Consider the following 19099-nt stretch of genomic DNA (forward strand, 5'->3'; position numbering starts at 1 on the left):
CTACCCCTGGTCTACACTGACTGAACTGGTTTGGAAACCCAAGTTATAGTTAATAATTATACATAGTCTTCCACACTGAGAATGTCAGATTCATAAACTGGAGTTGGATCTCCAGTATACTGTACTATATACAGGGGTTCCAGGCTACCTGTCTGTGTCCTTGGGCAAGACGCTTCATCTATTTTGTCCCACTCCACCCGGCTGAGAATGGGTACCGGCCTTACCTTGAGATGTAACACGAGATAGACTGGTGTCCAATCAAGGACACTTCCTTTGTGCTATAGCTTTGAGGAGAAGCACCATCCGAATGGGCCTCAGAAACGATATATTGTAGGACTTAGTGTCCTTCAGGTAAACATCCTTCTGTTGTATGCCACACTGATATAAGTGTGATTGTTAAGCCTCAGCAATAAACTTTTCCTGTATCGGCCACTGTTCATCAATGGAAACACGCCGCTTTTGAGTTTCCAAACCAGTTTATCCCAGACTGACAAATCCACTTGGATTAGTGCCGAAACACCTTAAAGACTATAACTATAACTAAGAGTCTTCATTACCACACCACAGGTTAGCCTCCTCTCTCTCTGAATGAGTAGTTCCTCAGGACAAATAAGGGAGACTGTAAGACACTCATATTAGCCCTTCGTATCTGGCACTGACAGGGAACCCAAACAGGATGACACTCCAGAGATTGATGTGTGGGAGATACTGAAGAATGCTCGGCCAGATGAGTATGAAAGGATTGCCTTCATGTATGGCATCACTGATCTGAGAGGTCTCCTGCGGAGGATGAAGAAAATTCCCAAGGAGGAGAAGAAGAGCGAAGGTATGTTTTATTGGACGCTTGAAACCTCAGTCTTAGGACAACTGTCAGCGACTTCTTCTCTCATCTTAGTTTTGTCTGTTCAAAGCTTTTGCGAAGAAGCTGGAACCTGCATATCAGGTGGATAAAGGCTCAAAGATCCGCTTAGTGGTGGATCTGGCTGACCCCACAGTTGAGCTGAAGTGGTACAAGAATGGACAGGAGATCAGGCCCTCTCCCAAGTATGTAATGATATTTAGTCCAGATTTCAGTGTATCTTCTACCTATCACCACTTCAACACTGCACAAATAAAACACATTCGACACAATGTGTTTCATTTGTGATGATTCCCTTCTTTATCAGTCTTCCAGTATTACATGTTTTCCATTTTGTCACAATGGTTCACTTATTCTATACACATGCATTCAGTCACTATCCAGGCAGTTATTTAAGTCGTTTTTATTAGCTAAACTTTCTTATTCTTAATAATTTCTGTGCAGTATTCAAAACAGCCATGCACTACCTTGCCACCAACAGGTCTGGCGTGGAAGTACACTCTTTATGTGTGTAGTCATCATTCAGATTAAGAATTTTCAAATTCGCATTAATAATTTATTAATTCCTGCAGGGAAATTGCTTCATAACAATTGCTCATTTGCTCAAGACAAAACTACTTCAACTTTTTCTTTTGGCTGCATCACAGTGGATTATTTATCTAGATCTCACCCGTATTTGGAATGGAACTGCATGTAGATTTTACACCAGATGCCCTTCCTGACACAACTCCAGATCTACATGGAGAATAAACCAAATGTGCATGGGATTTTTTAAATAGTAAAGATAAATACAGAATAGGTAAAAAAAAAAAAAAGAGAAGAAAATAGGTAAAATATGAAAAAAAACACCTTATCTATAAGTACCCAGGTATATGGACTTTCAGCTAAAAATTTGCTTTAACAGAATTTTTCTTATCAAAAGTAAATAAGGAAATTGTTGTTTTTATGATTTAACTTAGAATTATTTTAAACAAAACAATAAATTTATAAAACATTTTTTGTAAATTAGCAAAGAAAAGACTGGCTACTAATTCCGATAGTTTCATTTTATTTAAAAACTGCTCTTTGTAATTGCAGATACAGTGAAAAATATATGTGAAAACTTTTTACTGGTGTGTACTGTATGTAACATGCTCTTGGCTTCTCATATATCATTTGAAAATGTCAGAACCACTGAACCATTGCCAGCTGAAGTCTAGTGAAAAAAAAAAAAATCATATTTCCTATAGTTGTTTAATCACATTGTGTCACTCACATATTACAAAGACTTTACACTGATGGGACTGTACACAGGCTACAAATGGGTGTAAATTTAGTGTTCAATGTCAAAAGTTGTCTTTTAATTGCCATTAACTGGTGTATATATGTGCTCCTCTATACAGGAAAAAGGTGGTACCTCCTTCACAGGTCTTTAACTAAATGGCTTTGGAAACTGTAACATATTATTTTACTGTAAGCTTTACTGTAGTATTCTTTTTAAGGTATATGAGCTTATTTTGAATATAATGTAGCTGTTATGTGTCGACGCGGGTTGAGGAGCGAACCTGCGTCTGACGGAACCCAGCGCTAAAATAACCAGAAAGCGGTTCCAATAAGAAGAAAAAACATAAAACCCACCCAAAACCTCCCCAGGGGACCGTCCCATCCAACCCCGGGAAGAAAAGAAAAACTCCCAAACGCAAAAACCCAACACAGCCCCACAAACACAATACTAACATAAATGCATAAAAGAAAAATAACAAACAACCCCCCCAGAACGACCTGCAGAGCCCAACCCCCCCCCAGAAGGCCTTTACCGCTGGTTCCAGGAGGAATAGCCAGAACCGGAATCCCACAAAGGTCCCCAGGTATACATGGAGCAAACGGCGCCCCCCAGAGGACCGTACCATCAAACCCCAGGAGGCACCCTCCCCACAACCCCGGAACCCCAGACCCGGCCACACCTGGCTAGTCGGCCCCACAAGCCAATTCCCCCCCAGAGGACCATCCCATCAACCCTGGAGGTGGAACCCGGAAGGAAACAAAACAAAATCAAAGTCCAACCCCCGAGGACTACCTGAAACAACCCCGGGGGCAAATAAAACAACTGTAAACCCTGTTACCTTCCCCGGCACCCCGGAAGACCCCAGGTCCCTCCCAGAGCCCCTCGGCGGCTCAATTTTGGCGAACGGCTCAAAACATTAAGCCGGGGAAGGGAACAGGAAAAACTAACCCAGCCCCAACCCCAAGGCGCAGCGGAAAACCGGAAATACGTCCGGTGCCCCAACTCGACCATACCCCAGCCTCTCGGGAGGGGTGGAACTACCAAAATGGCGAACGGCAACAGATCGGCCCACCCCTCCGACTGAGGTATGTTCCCGCTGCACCACACCCCGGCAACACCAATGACGAACGGTACAAAGGCTCACCGAGGCTGGAGTGGAACCGGGCCCTAACCAAACCAAGAAAAACGCCCCTAACAACCCCCCCCTAGGTGCAGAGGTCTTCTGAGAACGCTCAGCGTGACCAACCTGCACCACCCCACAACCCACAAGACGAACAGTCTTGGGGCAAGTGAGGTTGGGGTTAGGGATGTAGGGAAATAAAAAACAACTAAACAAAACGACCCCAAAACCCAAACAGAAAATACCTAATACACATAAAAAATAACGATCAAGTGAGCCCAGACGGGCTTCTAACCGCCTAACGTTCACTCCACCAGACACGCCTCTGACTCCCCAAACAAATTATAACCCCTACAAGTTTGTTTTTTTTGTGTGTGTGTTAGTTCGCCTGTCCCAGAACACCTGGAGATACGTCACCATTATTTTTCTTGACGCTTATATGTCGGGGCAATACAGTGGTCTCTGCTCGTCCGAGCTGCATGGGCTCGTCTGCAAGAGGAGCCAGAGGTCCTGTCGGAGGAGCCTCAGTGGGGCGAAGAAGAGGCGGCCCAGATCTGTGTCGGGGAAAGCCCTGAGACGAAAAAACCCGCTCTGATGGCCGCCCTCTCTCGCGTCCACGCTCCTTCATCCGATCATCTAGACGAATCACCAACGATATTAGCTCATCTAAATCGTTTGGCTCGTCACGGACTGCCAGCTCGTCTTTTAATGACTCATTTAACCCATCTACAAACACTCCTCGTAAAGCTGTGGCGTTCCAACCTGACTGAGCAGAAAAAATCCGGAAGTCCACGGAATAAATACTCTGCCGCACTCCGCCTCCCCTGCCTGAGATTTGGGCAACGGTATTCGTTTTCACCGGATGGTCAAAAACCAGTCGGAACTCCCGGGAGAAATCCTTAAAGGATCCTAACAATGGCGAGTTGTTACTCCACAACGCTGTGACCCAAGCCAAGGCGTCACCTCGGAGCAAATTTGTCACATATGAAACACGGCTCCCATCAGAAGAGAAGGAAGCAGGTCGCTGAGCAAAAACCAGAGAACATTGCATCAAAAACGAAGCACAGGCTTCAACGTCTCCCGCGTAAGGCTCCGGATGACAAATAATCGGTTCGGACGCCGAATCTCTGGGTGACGGAGTTATCTGCACCGGTATCGATGGTGCCGCAGCTGGAGCAGCAGGAAGCGGAACGGCTTGCGCTGCAAGCTCCGTAACACGGGCGTCTGTTTGTTTAATTTGGTTTGCGAGATGCTGTAATTGCTCCCATATTTTCTCCAAGTGTTCTTGAACTTTTTCGGCGAAAGGAACCGCCTCTGCCGCTGGGTCCATTATGGAATGGCCGGGAACTACTGTTATGTGTCGACGCGGGTTGAGGAGCGAACCTGCGTCTGACGGAACCCAGCGCTAAAATAACCAGAAAGCGGTTCCAATAACAAAACAATTTATTTCTTTCACCTCTGGTGCAAAACAAAGTGTATAAACAAAAGATGCGTCAGTCTGGTGGAGTGAAGGCTGGCACGCTCTCCAGCGCCTAAAAGGATCGAAGCCCGGCGCTTCTGGACTCACTTTACAGCCAAACACCCCCCAGGTGGACACGACAAACCGACTCTCTGCGAAGGATAGAAGAGGTGAGGTAAGTCAGCAGTTACAAGCAATATCCTTCAAAAGGCACACACTATCAGCAACACATTCAGGTCTGTATTTAAGCTTTATGTAAATGAGCAGCTTCTCACAACAGGTGGAGGATCAGTTGTCCGTCACCCTTCCTGCTTCACAGGCATGATGTGTCAAACCCAGGCGCGGTCCTCAGCGTCTAACAAACGAACATCACAAGGTCGTGTTCCTGGCAATTCTGCTTGAATCACACATGGCTTTAATGCAGAACGCCATCTCATTATCTGCTTCAGCTGAAAGTCTTTAAGGCTGCACGTGAGCACCATTCACAGGTGCTACACATAATGTTGATGAGGGTGAAGGACTCTTCAGCCAGCACCTTCTCCACAGACAAATCAGTTTTCATACCACCTGGAGAGCAAAGAAAAGATAAGAACACCAAAATGTCCAGCCACACCCCCCCAACACACAACAATAGCTTTATGTCAAAATTTTGTAAATCAGTCAGTACAAATTAATAAATGGGTGATTCTTAGACTATGGGCACTTATTACGTCCTTTGATCATATTGTATGAAAAACAGAAAAAAGGGGAAATTTCACACTTTTATAGTTATCTTTACAATGAAAGTGTGTTAAGAAATTTGTTCTAGTAGTCTATGATGACTTTTTCACCTTTTTTCAGCATCATTTTATGCAAATGCCATTTTGTGCTTGTCCCACACCCAGACTTCTGATCTTCAATGATAAAAATGAATGGTAAAGAAACGTTTTTTCTAATGTTTTAAAATATCTCTGAATAAAATATCAGTAAAATAATCAAAACATAATTGGGGTATTCAATGTCATACAACTGTTGTGATTTTTTAAATAAAATGTAGTTGTCCCACACTATTGCTGTAATTTCCACCACAACACTGTAATGTCCCTTTAAACAGTATGTATGAAAGATTGTTTGGGTAGTTTCTATGGAGATAAACAGTGACATCAGAGCACATGTATATAGCGCCAAATCACAACAAACAGTTGCCCCAAGGCGCTTTATATTGTAAGGCAATGGTGTGGTGGAAATTACATTTACAAGGCCAATAGTGCCCGTAGTTAAAGAATCACCCAAATGTGATTGAGTGAAAAGTTAAATTCTAATTTTAAAAGGAATGTACAGTATTATAAATGTATTAAGCATATATAATTTAGCACTTTCATACTTTTGTCTACTAATTTAATGTGCCTTCTTTTAAATGCCATTCACATTCTGCAGTTTATACCAGTTTGAAAGACAATGATTCAACGTCAGAAGTCTGTCCGGTTCATACATCCCTAGTATAGTTATTAGTACAGTTACAGAAATACTTTTGTATGAGATGCAAATAATACTTTAAATGAGGTGAAATTCAGTTCAAAGCCATGCAAGGTTAAAGCCATCTGGGAGGATATTGCTGTTTTCTGGCTTTGGGCTCCTGTGGTATCTTCTCCAGGAGTTCCTGTCCTGAAGACTTCCCTATAAAACACTGTCTCTCTTTCAATCCCGTCCGTCATTGTAACACTGCTGGCGACTTCATACCCCCCCAGGCATGATGTCTCTCTGTCTTTGTCTGTCATGTCATGCCATGGTGCTCCCTGCCATAATCTTTTCGTGTACACTCCCTGTGCTCCGGCTCCGTTCTGGCTCCACTGCCAACTTTAAGTCAAAGGAAGTAAGTCCATTCCCTTCCTCATGACAGAGTTTTATAGCGTGACCCTGAGCTTTTGTGTAATCTGACATCTGAATTTGTGCATGATGCATGTTGAGTTTGACTTCATAAAAATGGTGTTGCTTTTAAAAAAAATACGCGTTCATAGTTGAATGTTTTAATTTAAAGCTATGCAACAATTTTCACAATGAATTTATTTTTATTTTACTTAATATCTTTGAACAGAATATCACTGCTTGAAGACTACTTTGGTAGTATATGTTAACATACTTTACTGCATATGATCATCTGGGGTGTAATGATACAACTAGCACACAAGCCAATACGATACACAGTACAAATCTCACACTTTAATACACCCATGATATATTTCCCATAATTTGAATAAAACAAAAAGCCACAAACTTGCAAATACACACCACAGCTTTGTAAATTTCTGCACTGGATGACCTCATGACTTAAACAGTAAAGTCAGCTGCTGCCTTGGAGCAAGTTGTTGGTTGTGTCAAACTTTTTTTGTGGCTAGCTGAAGTAATATAGTATAATAGTATAGTCTCTATCAGCTAAAATATGATTATGTACTTCCTGAGGCCATGACCTAACTACAGCGCAAATCAAGTCATGGTTGCACTGATGATCATTTCCTTTCCTGTAAGTTTTGTTCTAAATATCTTTTTAAAAACTGCCATTTTTAATATGAAAACTGTACATATCAATGTCATCATCATAAGCGCTTTCTCCGTGAGCCTAACAAAACAGTCTGGCACTGATCGTGATTGTGATCAGATGGGACAAAGTGTAGCACAATCAGAAAACAAGGGCCTTAAACAACATTTTTAAACACAATAAAGTGATACAGTAGTGGTACGGGATTAATAGAAAAGCATTAAAAAGGTCAAAGGAGAAGCATGTATGAACTAAAGGAGGTCCCTGGACAGAACCTTGGGGTACACCACAATACAGAATAGCCAAGAAAGACATAATTTGCAGCACTGTATAAACTAAAGGAGGTCCCTGGACAGAACCTTGGGACACACCACAATACAGAATAGCCAAGAAGGACATAATTTGCAGGAATGGGTACAAAACTGGAGAGAAGCAGGATGAAAATAACTCCACCGTTGACCCACATATCTCCACTTCAGGCCTAATTCTGTAAATATCAAGAGGGCGTCATTTTTGAATTACGACATCTCAAGTCATTGTACATCATTACACCCCTAATGTTCACATGTAATCTCATTACTAGGCTGCAAATTTAACTAACACTCCTCCCATTTAGGTACATTTTTGAGCATAAAGGCACACAAAGGATAATGGTCATCAACAACTGCACCTTGAATGACGACGCCGCGTATGCTGTAGCAGCCGGAGATGAGAAATGCACCACAGAGCTGTTCGTCAAAGGTATCCTAACTTGCGTGGTTCAGATTTGTTAGCTTGCTACTCACTGAAAAATACCTGCTTTTTATTGAGTGCAAAGCTGTATTTTAAGATAGCCCTCAGTCCTTCTTCAGTTTCTTTATCGTGTCTCTTCTGCAGAATTGCCAGTGAAGATAGTTAAAGGAATTGAGCCAGTGAAAACTACAGTGAATGAACGGATTGAGTTGGAATGCGAAGTGTCAGAGGAAGGCGCTCAAGTAAAATGGTAAGGCTAAAGGTTCAGTGTGTACGTTAATTACGCATAATTTTAATTACTGTAAACACATGGGGCCACGACTAGGAAGACTGGATAGTCTTTAGTCAGGAGTTTTAGCTCACAGATTGCTTAAAGACTCCACACTAACTCTAACCCTAACCCGCAATCTAGTTCTTTCGGTCATGACCCAACACTCATGACCGAAAGCGCCAAATCACAACTGTTTGTTGTGATTTGGCGCTATATAAATAAAATTGAAAATTGAAAAATTGACTCATGACCATAGGTGAGACTGACAAGTAGATCAAGAGCTTCACCTTTTGGGTCAGCTCCCTTTTCGTCACAACAGTACGATAAAGCGAATGCAATACCGCCCCTGCTGCGCCGATTCTCCAGCCAGTCTCACGTTCCATCATCCCCTCACTCGTGAACAAGACCCCGAGGAACTTGAACTCCTTCACTTGGGGCAAGGCCGCATTCCCTACCCAGAGTAGGCAATCCATTGGTTTCATGTTGAGAACCATGGCCTCAGATTTAGAGATGCTGATCCTCATCCCAGCCCCTTCACACTCAGCCATACTACATACACAAATTACAAAACAATCATACAGGAAATGTTGCCGGTACACAGGACAGTTTCTGGAACAGATACCACACCCATCTCTATTTCTATTTCCATTTCTATTTCACTCCATTCTCCATTTCTGTTCTTTCTTTCTTTTTAGGATGAAAAATGGTGTTGAGGTTCCAACAGGAGTACGATCCAGATATCGAGTTAAAGTTGACGGAAAAAAACACTACTTGGTCATTGATGATGCCTCCAAGGAAGACACTGGGACATACTCCATCATGGCCACCGGGGGAACATCCGAGGCTCACATTCAAGTTGACCGTACATATCATCCCGCCCTTCTTCATAGTTTTTCACATGCAAAAAGAATAAGATAGTGGATATACTCTATCATGTTTTCTCTCACCGCAGTGAAACCACTGAAAATCTACCAGGACCTGCAGGATATGACAGTTTTGCTGGGTCAACCGATGAAGTTGCATTGCGAGATCTACCCAGGCAATGTTCCTGGCCGTTGGTACAGGAATGGACAACTAATCCAGGCGAATGACCGCATAAACATCATACATAGAAATAAGTAGGTCTTCCGTTAAACTCTACTAAATTAAAAGCAATGTTGCACAGTTGCTAACAATGATTTGTTTCTCCAGAGTGCACCGACTTGAAATTTCAGCCAGTTCCCTTCATGATGCAGGAGATTACACTTTTGTACCTGAAGGATACTCACAGAGCCTCTCTGCCAAAATCCATATCATTGGTGAGATTGTTTTCATTGGATCTAGCATTTTACACCTATTGTGAGAGCAACAGCATAATTTATTTTATTATTGGCAGACCCACCAAGAGTGCATTTGGATAGCTTGAACTTCCCAGACAACACAGTGGTAATTGTGGCAGGAAACAAACTTCGCTTGGAAATCCCCATCAGTGGAGAACCAGTACCCAGAGTGGTGTGGATGAAGGGAGAAAGGGTCAGTGTCTGTCTTATTAGTCTACGGTGATTGTGATTATTATTTTCCACATTTTGCTACTATGTATGGAATTGTGCCTCTTTTTGTCTCAGGTCATTCTTGAGTCTGGCCATCGTGTCCGAGCTGAAACATTTGGTGACCACACCAGCCTGACGATTGACATCACAGAGCGGGAAGACACTGGGAACTACAAGATAGTCTTGCAGAATGAGGCTGGTGAGGCCTCAGCCAGTGTCAAAATCAAAGTTGTAGGTAAGATCGAACAACACAAACTACACCAATCACTGGGTGAAAGGAATTTGTCTTTCAGACCATTAAAGCAGCCTTGTGTTATCTGCAGACATCCCAGACACTCCAGATGCTCCCCTAATCCCAGTGGTGGGTGGTGATTGGTGCTCGATGACATGGGAACCCCCGAAATATGATGGGGGATCACCAATATTAGGTAAACACAGTATTTTATCTTTTCTCTCACATGGGTGATTGTGATTACTCACAAGATTTTTTTGAACATCTCCTAAAGGTTACTACATTGAAAGAAAAAAGAAACAGAGCTCTCGATGGATGAGACTGAACTTTGATCTGATCAAAGAAACATCATTTGAACCCAAGAAGATGATTGAAGGGGTACCATATGAATTGCGGGTCTTTGCAGTCAATGCCATTGGTGTGTCCAAACCAAGCGAGCCATCTAAAGCTTTTACTCCGCTGGGTGAGTAGCACAATTTTTGTTTCCTGCGATGCCCAGCTATGTCAACACTGGCCTTTGAGTTGTTACCACAAATAATACGTCCAAGAAAGTTTACCTAAGTTGCATTAGAAAACATGAATTCTATCGAATAATGAACACAATAGTGACCCTACATATGTCATCTGCCCTTGGTAAACATGTGATGCAGCTGTTGTTGCCCTTCCCACACTATCCAAAGCATTCTGACTGTGACCTCCACTGGACATGTTGGAGCTTTAAAGGATAATAAATATGTCTTTATAATGGCTGCCAAATCATCGGTGGATTAGAGTTTTAAGAGACCAGAGACTGTTGGGAGTTGATTCAGAATACAAGAATAGACCACAAGCGTAGGGAGTAATGACATCTGACATGCAGACTGATGGCCAGAGAAAGTGGCAGCTTGGTCACATGTTTGCGGTTGGCAAAAATTACTTTATGTTTTGGAAAACAATTTAGGAATGGTAGCTATGATCCTTGTGATCTCACATGGGCCTGTCTCTATGCAGCTGTGACCAGTGAGCCCACCATGTTAGTTGTGGACGATGTGACTGACACCACAGTGACCGTCAAGTGGCGCCCACCTGAAACCATTGGAGCTGCTGGTCTAGATGGGTACTTAGTGGAATACTGCTTGGAAGGAAGTGAGCCAACCTCACATGAATCCTCTACAAGTATTTGTTTTTCCAAATGGACCTCATGTGCTAAATACTGTTTCCCTACAGCTGATGAGTGGATAGCAGCCAACGACGAGCTGATAGACAAGACTAAGTTTACCATCACTGGGCTGACGCCGTCGAGTAAAATCTTAATTCGAGTCAAGGCCATTAATGCTGCTGGTGCCAGCGCGCCACGCACCATTCAACACTCAATCCTTGTCAAAGAAGTTATTGGTGAGTTGTGAAAAAACTACATTGGACTTGATGTTTCCAATGAACATATCGTGTTTTTTGAGAAAGTACAACCCCTGGCAAAAATTATGGAATCACCGGCCTCAGAGGATGTTCATTCAGTTGTTTAATTTTGAAGAAAAAAAGCAGATCACAGACATGACACAAAACTAAAGTCATTTCAAATGGCAATTTTCTGGCTTTAAGAAACACTATAAGAAATCAAGAAAAAAGATTGTGGCAGTCAGTAACTGTTACTTTTTTAGACCAAGCAGAGGAAAAAAAAATATGGAATCACTCAATTCTGAGGAAAAAATGATGGAATCACCCTGTAAATTTTCATCCCCAAAACTAACACCTGCATCAAATCACATCTGCTCGTTGACATTGACCCTATGCCATGACATTGACCCTATGTGTCTTTTTGCAAGGAATGTTTTCACAGTTTTTGCTCTATGGCAAGATGCATTATCATCTTGAAAAATGATTTCATCATCCCCAAACATCCTTTCAATTGTCCAAAATATCAACGTAAACTTGTGCATTTATTGATGATGTAATGACAGCCATCTCCCCAGTGCCTTTACCTGACATGCAGCCCCATATCATCAATGACTGTGGAAATTTACATGTTCTCTTCAGGCAGTCATCGTTATAAATCCCATTGGAACGGCACCAAACAAAAGTTCCAGCATCATCACCTTGCCCAATGCAGATTCGAGATTCATCACTGAATATGACTTTCATCCAGTCATCCACAGTCCACGATTGCTTTTCCTTAGCCCATTGTAACCTTGTTTTTTTTCTGTTTAGGTGTTAATGATGGCTTTCGTTTAGCTTTTCTGTATGTAAATCCCATTTCCTTTAGGCGGTTTCTTACAGTTCGGTCACAGACGTTGACTCCAGTTTCCTCCCATTCGTTCCTCATTTGTTTTGTTGTGCATTTTTCGATTTTTGAGACATATTGCTTTAAGTTTTCTGTCTTGACGCTTTGATGTCTTCCTTGGTCTACCAGTATGTTTGCCTTTAACAACCTTCCCATGTTGTTTGTATTTGGTCCAGAGTTTAGACACAGCTGACTGAACAACCAACATCTTTTGCAACATTGCGTGATGATTTACCCTCTTTTAAGAGTTTGATAATCCTCTCCTTTGTTTCAATAGACATCTCTCGTGTTGGAGCCATGATTCATGTCAGTCCACTTGGTGCAACAGCTCTCCAAGGTGTGATCACTCCTTTTTAGATGCAGACTAACGAGCAGATCTGATTTGATGCAGGTGTTAGTTTTGGGGATGAAAATTTACAGGGTGATTCCATAATTTATTCCTCAGAATTGAGTGATTCCATATTTTTTTCCTCTGCTTGGTCTAAAAAAGTAACCGTTACTGACTGCCACAATCTTTTTTTTCTTGATTTCTTATAGTGTTTCTTAAAGCCAGAAAGTTGCCATTTGAAATGACTTTAGTTTTGTGTCATGTCTGTGATCTGCTTTTTTTCTACAAAATTAAACAACTGAATGAACATCCTCTGAGGCCGGTGATTCCATAATTTTTGCCAGGGGTTGTAGTAAACATATCTTGAATTCTTCTACAATAACACAGCTTCTCATTCCTAGAACCACCCAAGATCCGGGTCCCCCGACACTTGAAGGTAACATACACTCGCAGAGTTGGAGAAGCAGTCAACCTTGTAGTGCCATTTATGGTAAAGTGTTCTCCGTCCTCACTCATCCAATATGTTCACTGCAGCACCGCATAAACTACTAAACTCATCTCATTTCTGTGTGATGCCCATAGGGCAAACCCAGGCCAAAGGTCACTTGGCTGAAGGATGAAAAGCCCATAGATTCCAGCCACGTCAGCATCCGTAACACAGAATGTGACAGCATCATCTTCATTCGCAAAGCTGAACGAAGCCACTCTGGCAAATATGTGATGACGGTACAGGTTGAGAACCATGTGGACACAGCCGTTATTGACATACAAATTGTAGGTGAGTTGAATGGATCATAACAATGTAGTTATGGCGCGTACATCGAATCAAAATAACATCAGTTGCATTTTTGAAGCATAGTGAGATATTTTTGGTCATTTTCCAAACACTATAAACTGTAGATCATTTTGTCACCCATTGTCAGATCTACCTGGGCCTCCGCTGACAGTAACAATTGAAGATGTTTGGGGAGGAAATGTGGCTCTGGTCTGGACTCCTCCAAGAGACAGTGGCAATGCCCCAATAACAGGCTACACTATTCAGAAAGCAGACAAGAAGACAATGGTAGAAATATAATATGTACTATATTTAAACATTTGTAAAAGGAATCAGGCAAATAAAAGTCTATTTTAACATGCTTTCTTTACAGGAATGGTACACGTGCATTGACCACTACCACCGTAACTGTATCACTATCACAGAGCTGGTGGTTGGGAATGAGTATTTCTTCAGGGTCTTCTCAGAAAATATGTGTGGCCTGAGTGAAACCGCAACTCAAACCAAAAAAAGTGCCTTGATTATAAAAGAAGGTACAGTATTCTAGCAAATCTTTGACTTTGCACTTCAAATAAACACCTTCTCTTCCTACGTTACCTGAAAAATAGCTTATCTTCTTCTAATAGCTGACAAGCCTTCAGACAGTGGTTTCAGCCAGTGATGCCTTCAACACACACACAAAAAAATCTCCCTCAGAAAGCAGTTTAGATCCAGTATCAAATCACAGAACCATTCTTGTGCCCTTCCCTCCACAGGTTTGCAGGTGAAAATACCGGAATACAATGATCACGACTTCAAGGAGGCACCGACGTTCACACAGCCACTGATCAACACTAACGCCGTCGCTGGCTACAACGCCACTCTTCACTGCAGTGTCCGTGCCAACCCAAGGGTAAGTGTGAGAACCACAAGTGTTTATCAGTGGGGGTTTACATTTTGCAGAATTTTAATTCCTATTTGACAGTCATAACTGAGCTAGAAAAGCAGCCAATTTAAAAATCTTGAAAATGGCATTACTATACCGTGCTGTGGTATGGGCATAAGAAGGTTGATCAAATGTACTGAAGATTCTACCAAAAATGGTTGAGAACCATTCATATAGACTATGCTTAGATAAACATAGAACATACTGCTGTTTGCTCATGAGTTCTGTTGCTAAAATGCAGGAATTTCATTGTCTTAACTGCAGCCCAAAGTGATCTGGATGAAGAACAAGATAATCATCATTGACAACCCACGCTACCGTATGTTTAGTAACCAAGGGGTATGCACTCTGGAGATTAGGAAGCCCAGCCCTTATGATGGTGGCATGTACACCTGCAAGGCCATCAATGATCTGGGAGAGGCCCAAGTGGATTGCAAGCTGGAGGTGAAAGGTCAGTGTGGACCCAGAAATAATCCCTGTGGGCCTCCCTGGTTACCTGTGAGTGCATGAATCTGGCTTCCCAAAGCTTTTCTCTGTATTGATGCATGTCCAGTAATCTCATTTAAGGATTTTTGCTACATAAAATGGAAAATTTGCCTCCTATAAATGACATTCCAGTAAAGAGGCAGCAGCTGATTTGGGAAACCAGATTTGGCACTATAATGATTGAACTTTGTGATGCGGTATACCAAAGGGCTGGCATTACGCACAGTTGGCATGTAAGTATCTGATCACCTATAGCATACAAATAATGTCTTACTATTGCATAATAATAATTTTGTGTGTGTGCAATCCACATAATACCTGGAGACACTTTTTCCATTACCAGTACATGCTGAGGTTTCTCCCCGATTTCATTTCTCCCCCACAACCCTATTCAGCTCAATCCATCCACGCCATTTTCATCATCACAGCACTCCGGCGCCACACACAGTTGGCGACCGGTCACACCTCAGTAAGCATAACACATACGGTAGAGCTGATTCCAGCGTCTCCTTTTGGTTAACTCTTCATTTTTTAAAAATTATCCAGTAATAACTCAACAGTATTCCCTGGTGCACACATATAACTCCATGTAAACATTTTGTTAACCCCTCTTCTCTTCTCTCTCCCCCAGTCCAAACTCAAGAATTGTGAATGTATGTTCTCATATAAAGGTAAGCTTTCATATGGATTTGGCATATGAAGCTTATGTCATTCATTATGCATCTTTCAGCCAGCCTGCAACCGTGCTTGTGTCAGTTGGCGGAACTGTGGTAGCTTGTCTTTTCCACACAAAGCAGGATCCGGTGAACCAAAATGTGCAAAAACACAATGCGTGCATTAATAAAAAAAGGATTTGCATGACCACTAGCTTGAGCTGAGTCGATCCCTAAATCTTCTGCCTCGTCTTCCTTAAGCTGGGTGACTTTATTTTGAAAATTCTTTACTGATCGTTGCAGTTTTTGGTGTGAGTTGACTGAATGGTGTGAAATGAGAGACACTGCTCGTGTAAAATGTGCGAGACACACACAAGGTGAGTGCGATATTTCTAACCGTTGCCTTGAATCATGAGGACAACCAGGTCGTACGCTTCATAGACAAGACGTCTGTCTACACATCCTGTTTCTGTGACTGCTGTTGAATATATTCAAGCAAATCCGACCGCACTAAACTAATGCTCAGAACTTTCCTTGTGTATGCATAACAGGAGAAAACACAGCTCCCATCGCAGCCCTTTGTTGGATGACTTAAGACCGTATGTGCTTCATTAATCTGGAACTTTACAGCAGTTTTGCAGTTTCCATGAGTTTTTGATCTTTGTTCTGCGAGCCTGAGCCAATGTACGTTTTATAAACCAATTCTAACCATCTTTATTCTCTCCTTTCTCTCCTTATCCAGTTCTATAGACTCCTGATTTTGCCCCTTTTTCCCATTTCTTTTTCTTGTAGCCCTATGCTCAAACCCCCCACTTTATCGTCTTTTATTTTAGGGATGCACCAGTCTTTCATTTTCTCTTCCAAGACAAATATCCTATCTCAGGGTGTCATCTGATACCTATACTGATCCATGTAGGTAGTACTTCACAGTGTGGAATGGATTAGGATTGTTCTTATGTGTAGAGTAGCATTATGCGCCATCAACAACGCTTTTATAACTAAGAAAATGCTTGTAGATAATCGCATATGATCGTGATTCCCCTTTGTTTTCCTATATTGCACTTTATAAAACATATAGTGTTTTCCTATATTGCACTTTGTAAAACATATAGATTGCTATCTTACATGCACAATTGTACTTTATACACTAGTTACCGGCTTTGTTTACCATGTTGGCTAGCAAGGTACAGCTGGCTTATTAACGGCTAATTTAACGGTAGCTCATCTAGCTATAGTTAGCTTATTTTCGTGATTTACTTATTTATTTTACATGGTGTAGATTTTTAATATTCTTCAGTTTGTGGGTTCTTGAATAGATAATAATATATAGTATCCTATTTTGGGGTTTCCATTAGATAGCATATAGAATATGTATTTTATCTTCCTATAGTAAGCTAGTAGGGTGAACTTTAGATAGATACCTATAACATATTACATCATAGCTTCTGTTTCTATAATAAATTAACCATATTTATAGCTTAGCCTACTAGCTATAATTTATTTTACTACTAGTCTATAGACTAGGTATACATATAATATAATCTTCTCCTGTATGAATATTTAGGTTTAGAAGCTAATTCCTATATATCATGTAGTACTATATTTCTTGTATATGTTGTTGTATATTTTGTTTATTACCCTTATTGTGTAAATATCACTTATATGAGTATACATTATGTAAAATTTCTTGAGCTGCTTGGGTGGGTACGGAGAGTTCCCATGGGATAAAAAAAAAGCTTTTGAACCTACCATCCCTGGTTCTCAAGACCAGGCACCTAAGTGGCTCAACTCTACTCTATTCTACTCTTCTTTTTTAGATATTTAGATATACCTTAGTATACACTAGTAGAGTTCTACTTTAGAACTGGAATATATTATAGAAGACATACCTTACTGAATTTTCATGCAGCGCATAGAGGTGCACAGCGCAGCACAATTTTCATGCGCAGTACCCACACTGATTAAATGATGGGTGCAGTTGCATTCATTTGTGTGCCCATGGGGGTATTGCGCTGAAAATAAGGTCGGGTTGGACTTGGGTGCAAGTGTTGGTGGATTAGTATCACAAGAAGGCAGGATGCAATTGCGCCATACACCAGTGTCTTAAGAGCATTAGCGCCCGTGCAATAGTGGCCGACATTACTGCTTTCACATTAAACTGTGCATTAATTAAGCACATGTCAGCAGTGCATTTGTGTCAGCAGCTGCTCTACACAATTTCCGTTACATGCCGCTGCAATGAGAAAGTCAAGTCAGTGGTCTGTCGCCCTGCTAGCGTTAGAGGTGGGCGATACCGGGAATTTTGGTATTTATCCGATACCAAGTAAATATAGGCCCACTATCGCAGATATCAATACCGATACCGATACTTTTTCATATTTAAGCTTCACAGATCCAAAGGATCCAAAAGACCTAGGATAGAATTTCACCAAACTCTGTACGTGACAACAAAATACTTTATTATCACAATCAACATTTTTGTTTAAACAACAACAAAAAAAAAATCACTCAACACAACTTAAAACAAAATCTCCTGAGGTAGGGGGCTGACAAACCACAATACAAGGGTGCACTGCTCTGTGTTGTGTGACAGCGCAGCACTGCTCTTACAGACAGAGAGTAGACTTTAATAAATCTGCGTGCGCAGCAGTCACTGCGTGTGGGAGAGGAAAAAAAGCTTGAGTATCGATCTTTTTATACGAGGATCGTTCAATATCAATACCAGCGTTGGTATCGATATTAGGATCGATCCGCCCACCTCTAGCTAGCGTACGTGCATGCATGCATCAGTCACAAGCACAGTGCAGAAAAAATTAATTAGCATGGTATCAGTACTGGTGCATCCCTCCCAACTGTGCCTCACTCTCCACCTCTTCATCTTTGTCTCACAACAACCTCATAAGTGTGTGTCATGTGTTCCCCAGGTGGGTTCACCTTTTATGAACTCATGCAACGCGGAGTGCCCCTACACCTGATCAACAAGTACATGAACGAGGTGAAGACCGGTGAGCCGGAGAAGTAATTTGGACTTTAGCTGCCATTACTGTTGAGAGCCGTCCTGCACTCCGGAAATGGACAGAAGGACGATAAACGATGGCCAAGGCTGTCTTGTGTCTTGGCTGTCTTGGTGTGGTATGCTGTGTGCAGGTTTGGAGCCAGTTCATCTTCTGCGTCACCCATTTCTGTTTGAGAGGCTGTGTCAGCTCAGATGCATGTCAGCAATGTTTTGATTCTAACTTTTGAAATTTGATGCGTTGTGTGCATTCAAAAAAAAAAAAAAAAAAAACATATAAAAGCTATATATCACAAACAGCAACACACACACCTACAGTTTGTATTTACATGTGGATCTGATTTGGGGGTGCTTAGTGAAGCAGATCATTCATTTCTGGGGTACAGACAAAAGGAAAAAATAATGTATAAACAGTGCTTGGTATTTTTAGGGTGTCTCTAAACTTCTGTATGGCAAGAGAAATGAAAACAGATGTGAGTAATGTGGGATAAATGATTATGTTGACCTAAGGTGAGTTATTTGTTAATAAGCGGAAAGCGTTAGAGGTTTAACAGCTTATATTCTGCATGTGAAGTTATATCTTGTGACTGATAACGTACTTGAGGCTTGATTTAAGTGAGAGGTTTTACCTTTGTAATTATGATCCATGCATTACAATAAAAAGAAATTTACTCCTTGTCA

General features: G+C 41.6%; 1 protein-coding gene across 8 annotated transcripts in view; it reads left to right on the plus strand.

Moving 5' to 3' along the window:
* Positions 1-19099, plus strand: part of mybpc1 (myosin binding protein C1) — a 46834-nt gene extending 27735 nt beyond the window's left edge. For 4 of the 8 annotated variants that reach the window (XM_034163365.1, XM_034163371.1, XM_034163367.1 and 1 more), the window contains 19 exons: positions 663-826; positions 912-1044; positions 7834-7958; positions 8094-8199; positions 8916-9082; positions 9173-9338; positions 9412-9518; positions 9596-9732; positions 9825-9984; positions 10073-10177; positions 10256-10444; positions 10972-11355; positions 12968-13056; positions 13149-13344; positions 13490-13629; positions 13715-13874; positions 14097-14233; positions 14531-14717; positions 18330-19099. In XM_034163365.1, coding sequence (XP_034019256.1) covers positions 663-826; positions 912-1044; positions 7834-7958; positions 8094-8199; positions 8916-9082; positions 9173-9338; positions 9412-9518; positions 9596-9732; positions 9825-9984; positions 10073-10177; positions 10256-10444; positions 10972-11355; positions 12968-13056; positions 13149-13344; positions 13490-13629; positions 13715-13874; positions 14097-14233; positions 14531-14717; positions 18330-18427 — 2950 coding nt within the window. In that variant the 3' untranslated portion in view covers positions 18428-19099. Of the gene's footprint in view, positions 1-662; positions 827-911; positions 1045-6545; positions 6555-7833; positions 7959-8093; positions 8200-8915; positions 9083-9172; positions 9339-9411; positions 9519-9595; positions 9733-9824; positions 9985-10072; positions 10178-10255; positions 10445-10971; positions 11356-12967; positions 13057-13148; positions 13345-13489; positions 13630-13714; positions 13875-14096; positions 14234-14530; positions 14718-15383; positions 15424-18329 lie in introns of all 8 variants that reach the window. The other 4 variants (XM_034163372.1, XM_034163366.1, XM_034163368.1 and 1 more) reach the window with 4 other exon arrangements.

This window comes from Thalassophryne amazonica, chromosome 22 (assembly GCF_902500255.1).
Source record: "Thalassophryne amazonica chromosome 22, fThaAma1.1, whole genome shotgun sequence".
NCBI lineage: Eukaryota > Metazoa > Chordata > Actinopteri > Batrachoidiformes > Batrachoididae > Thalassophryne > Thalassophryne amazonica.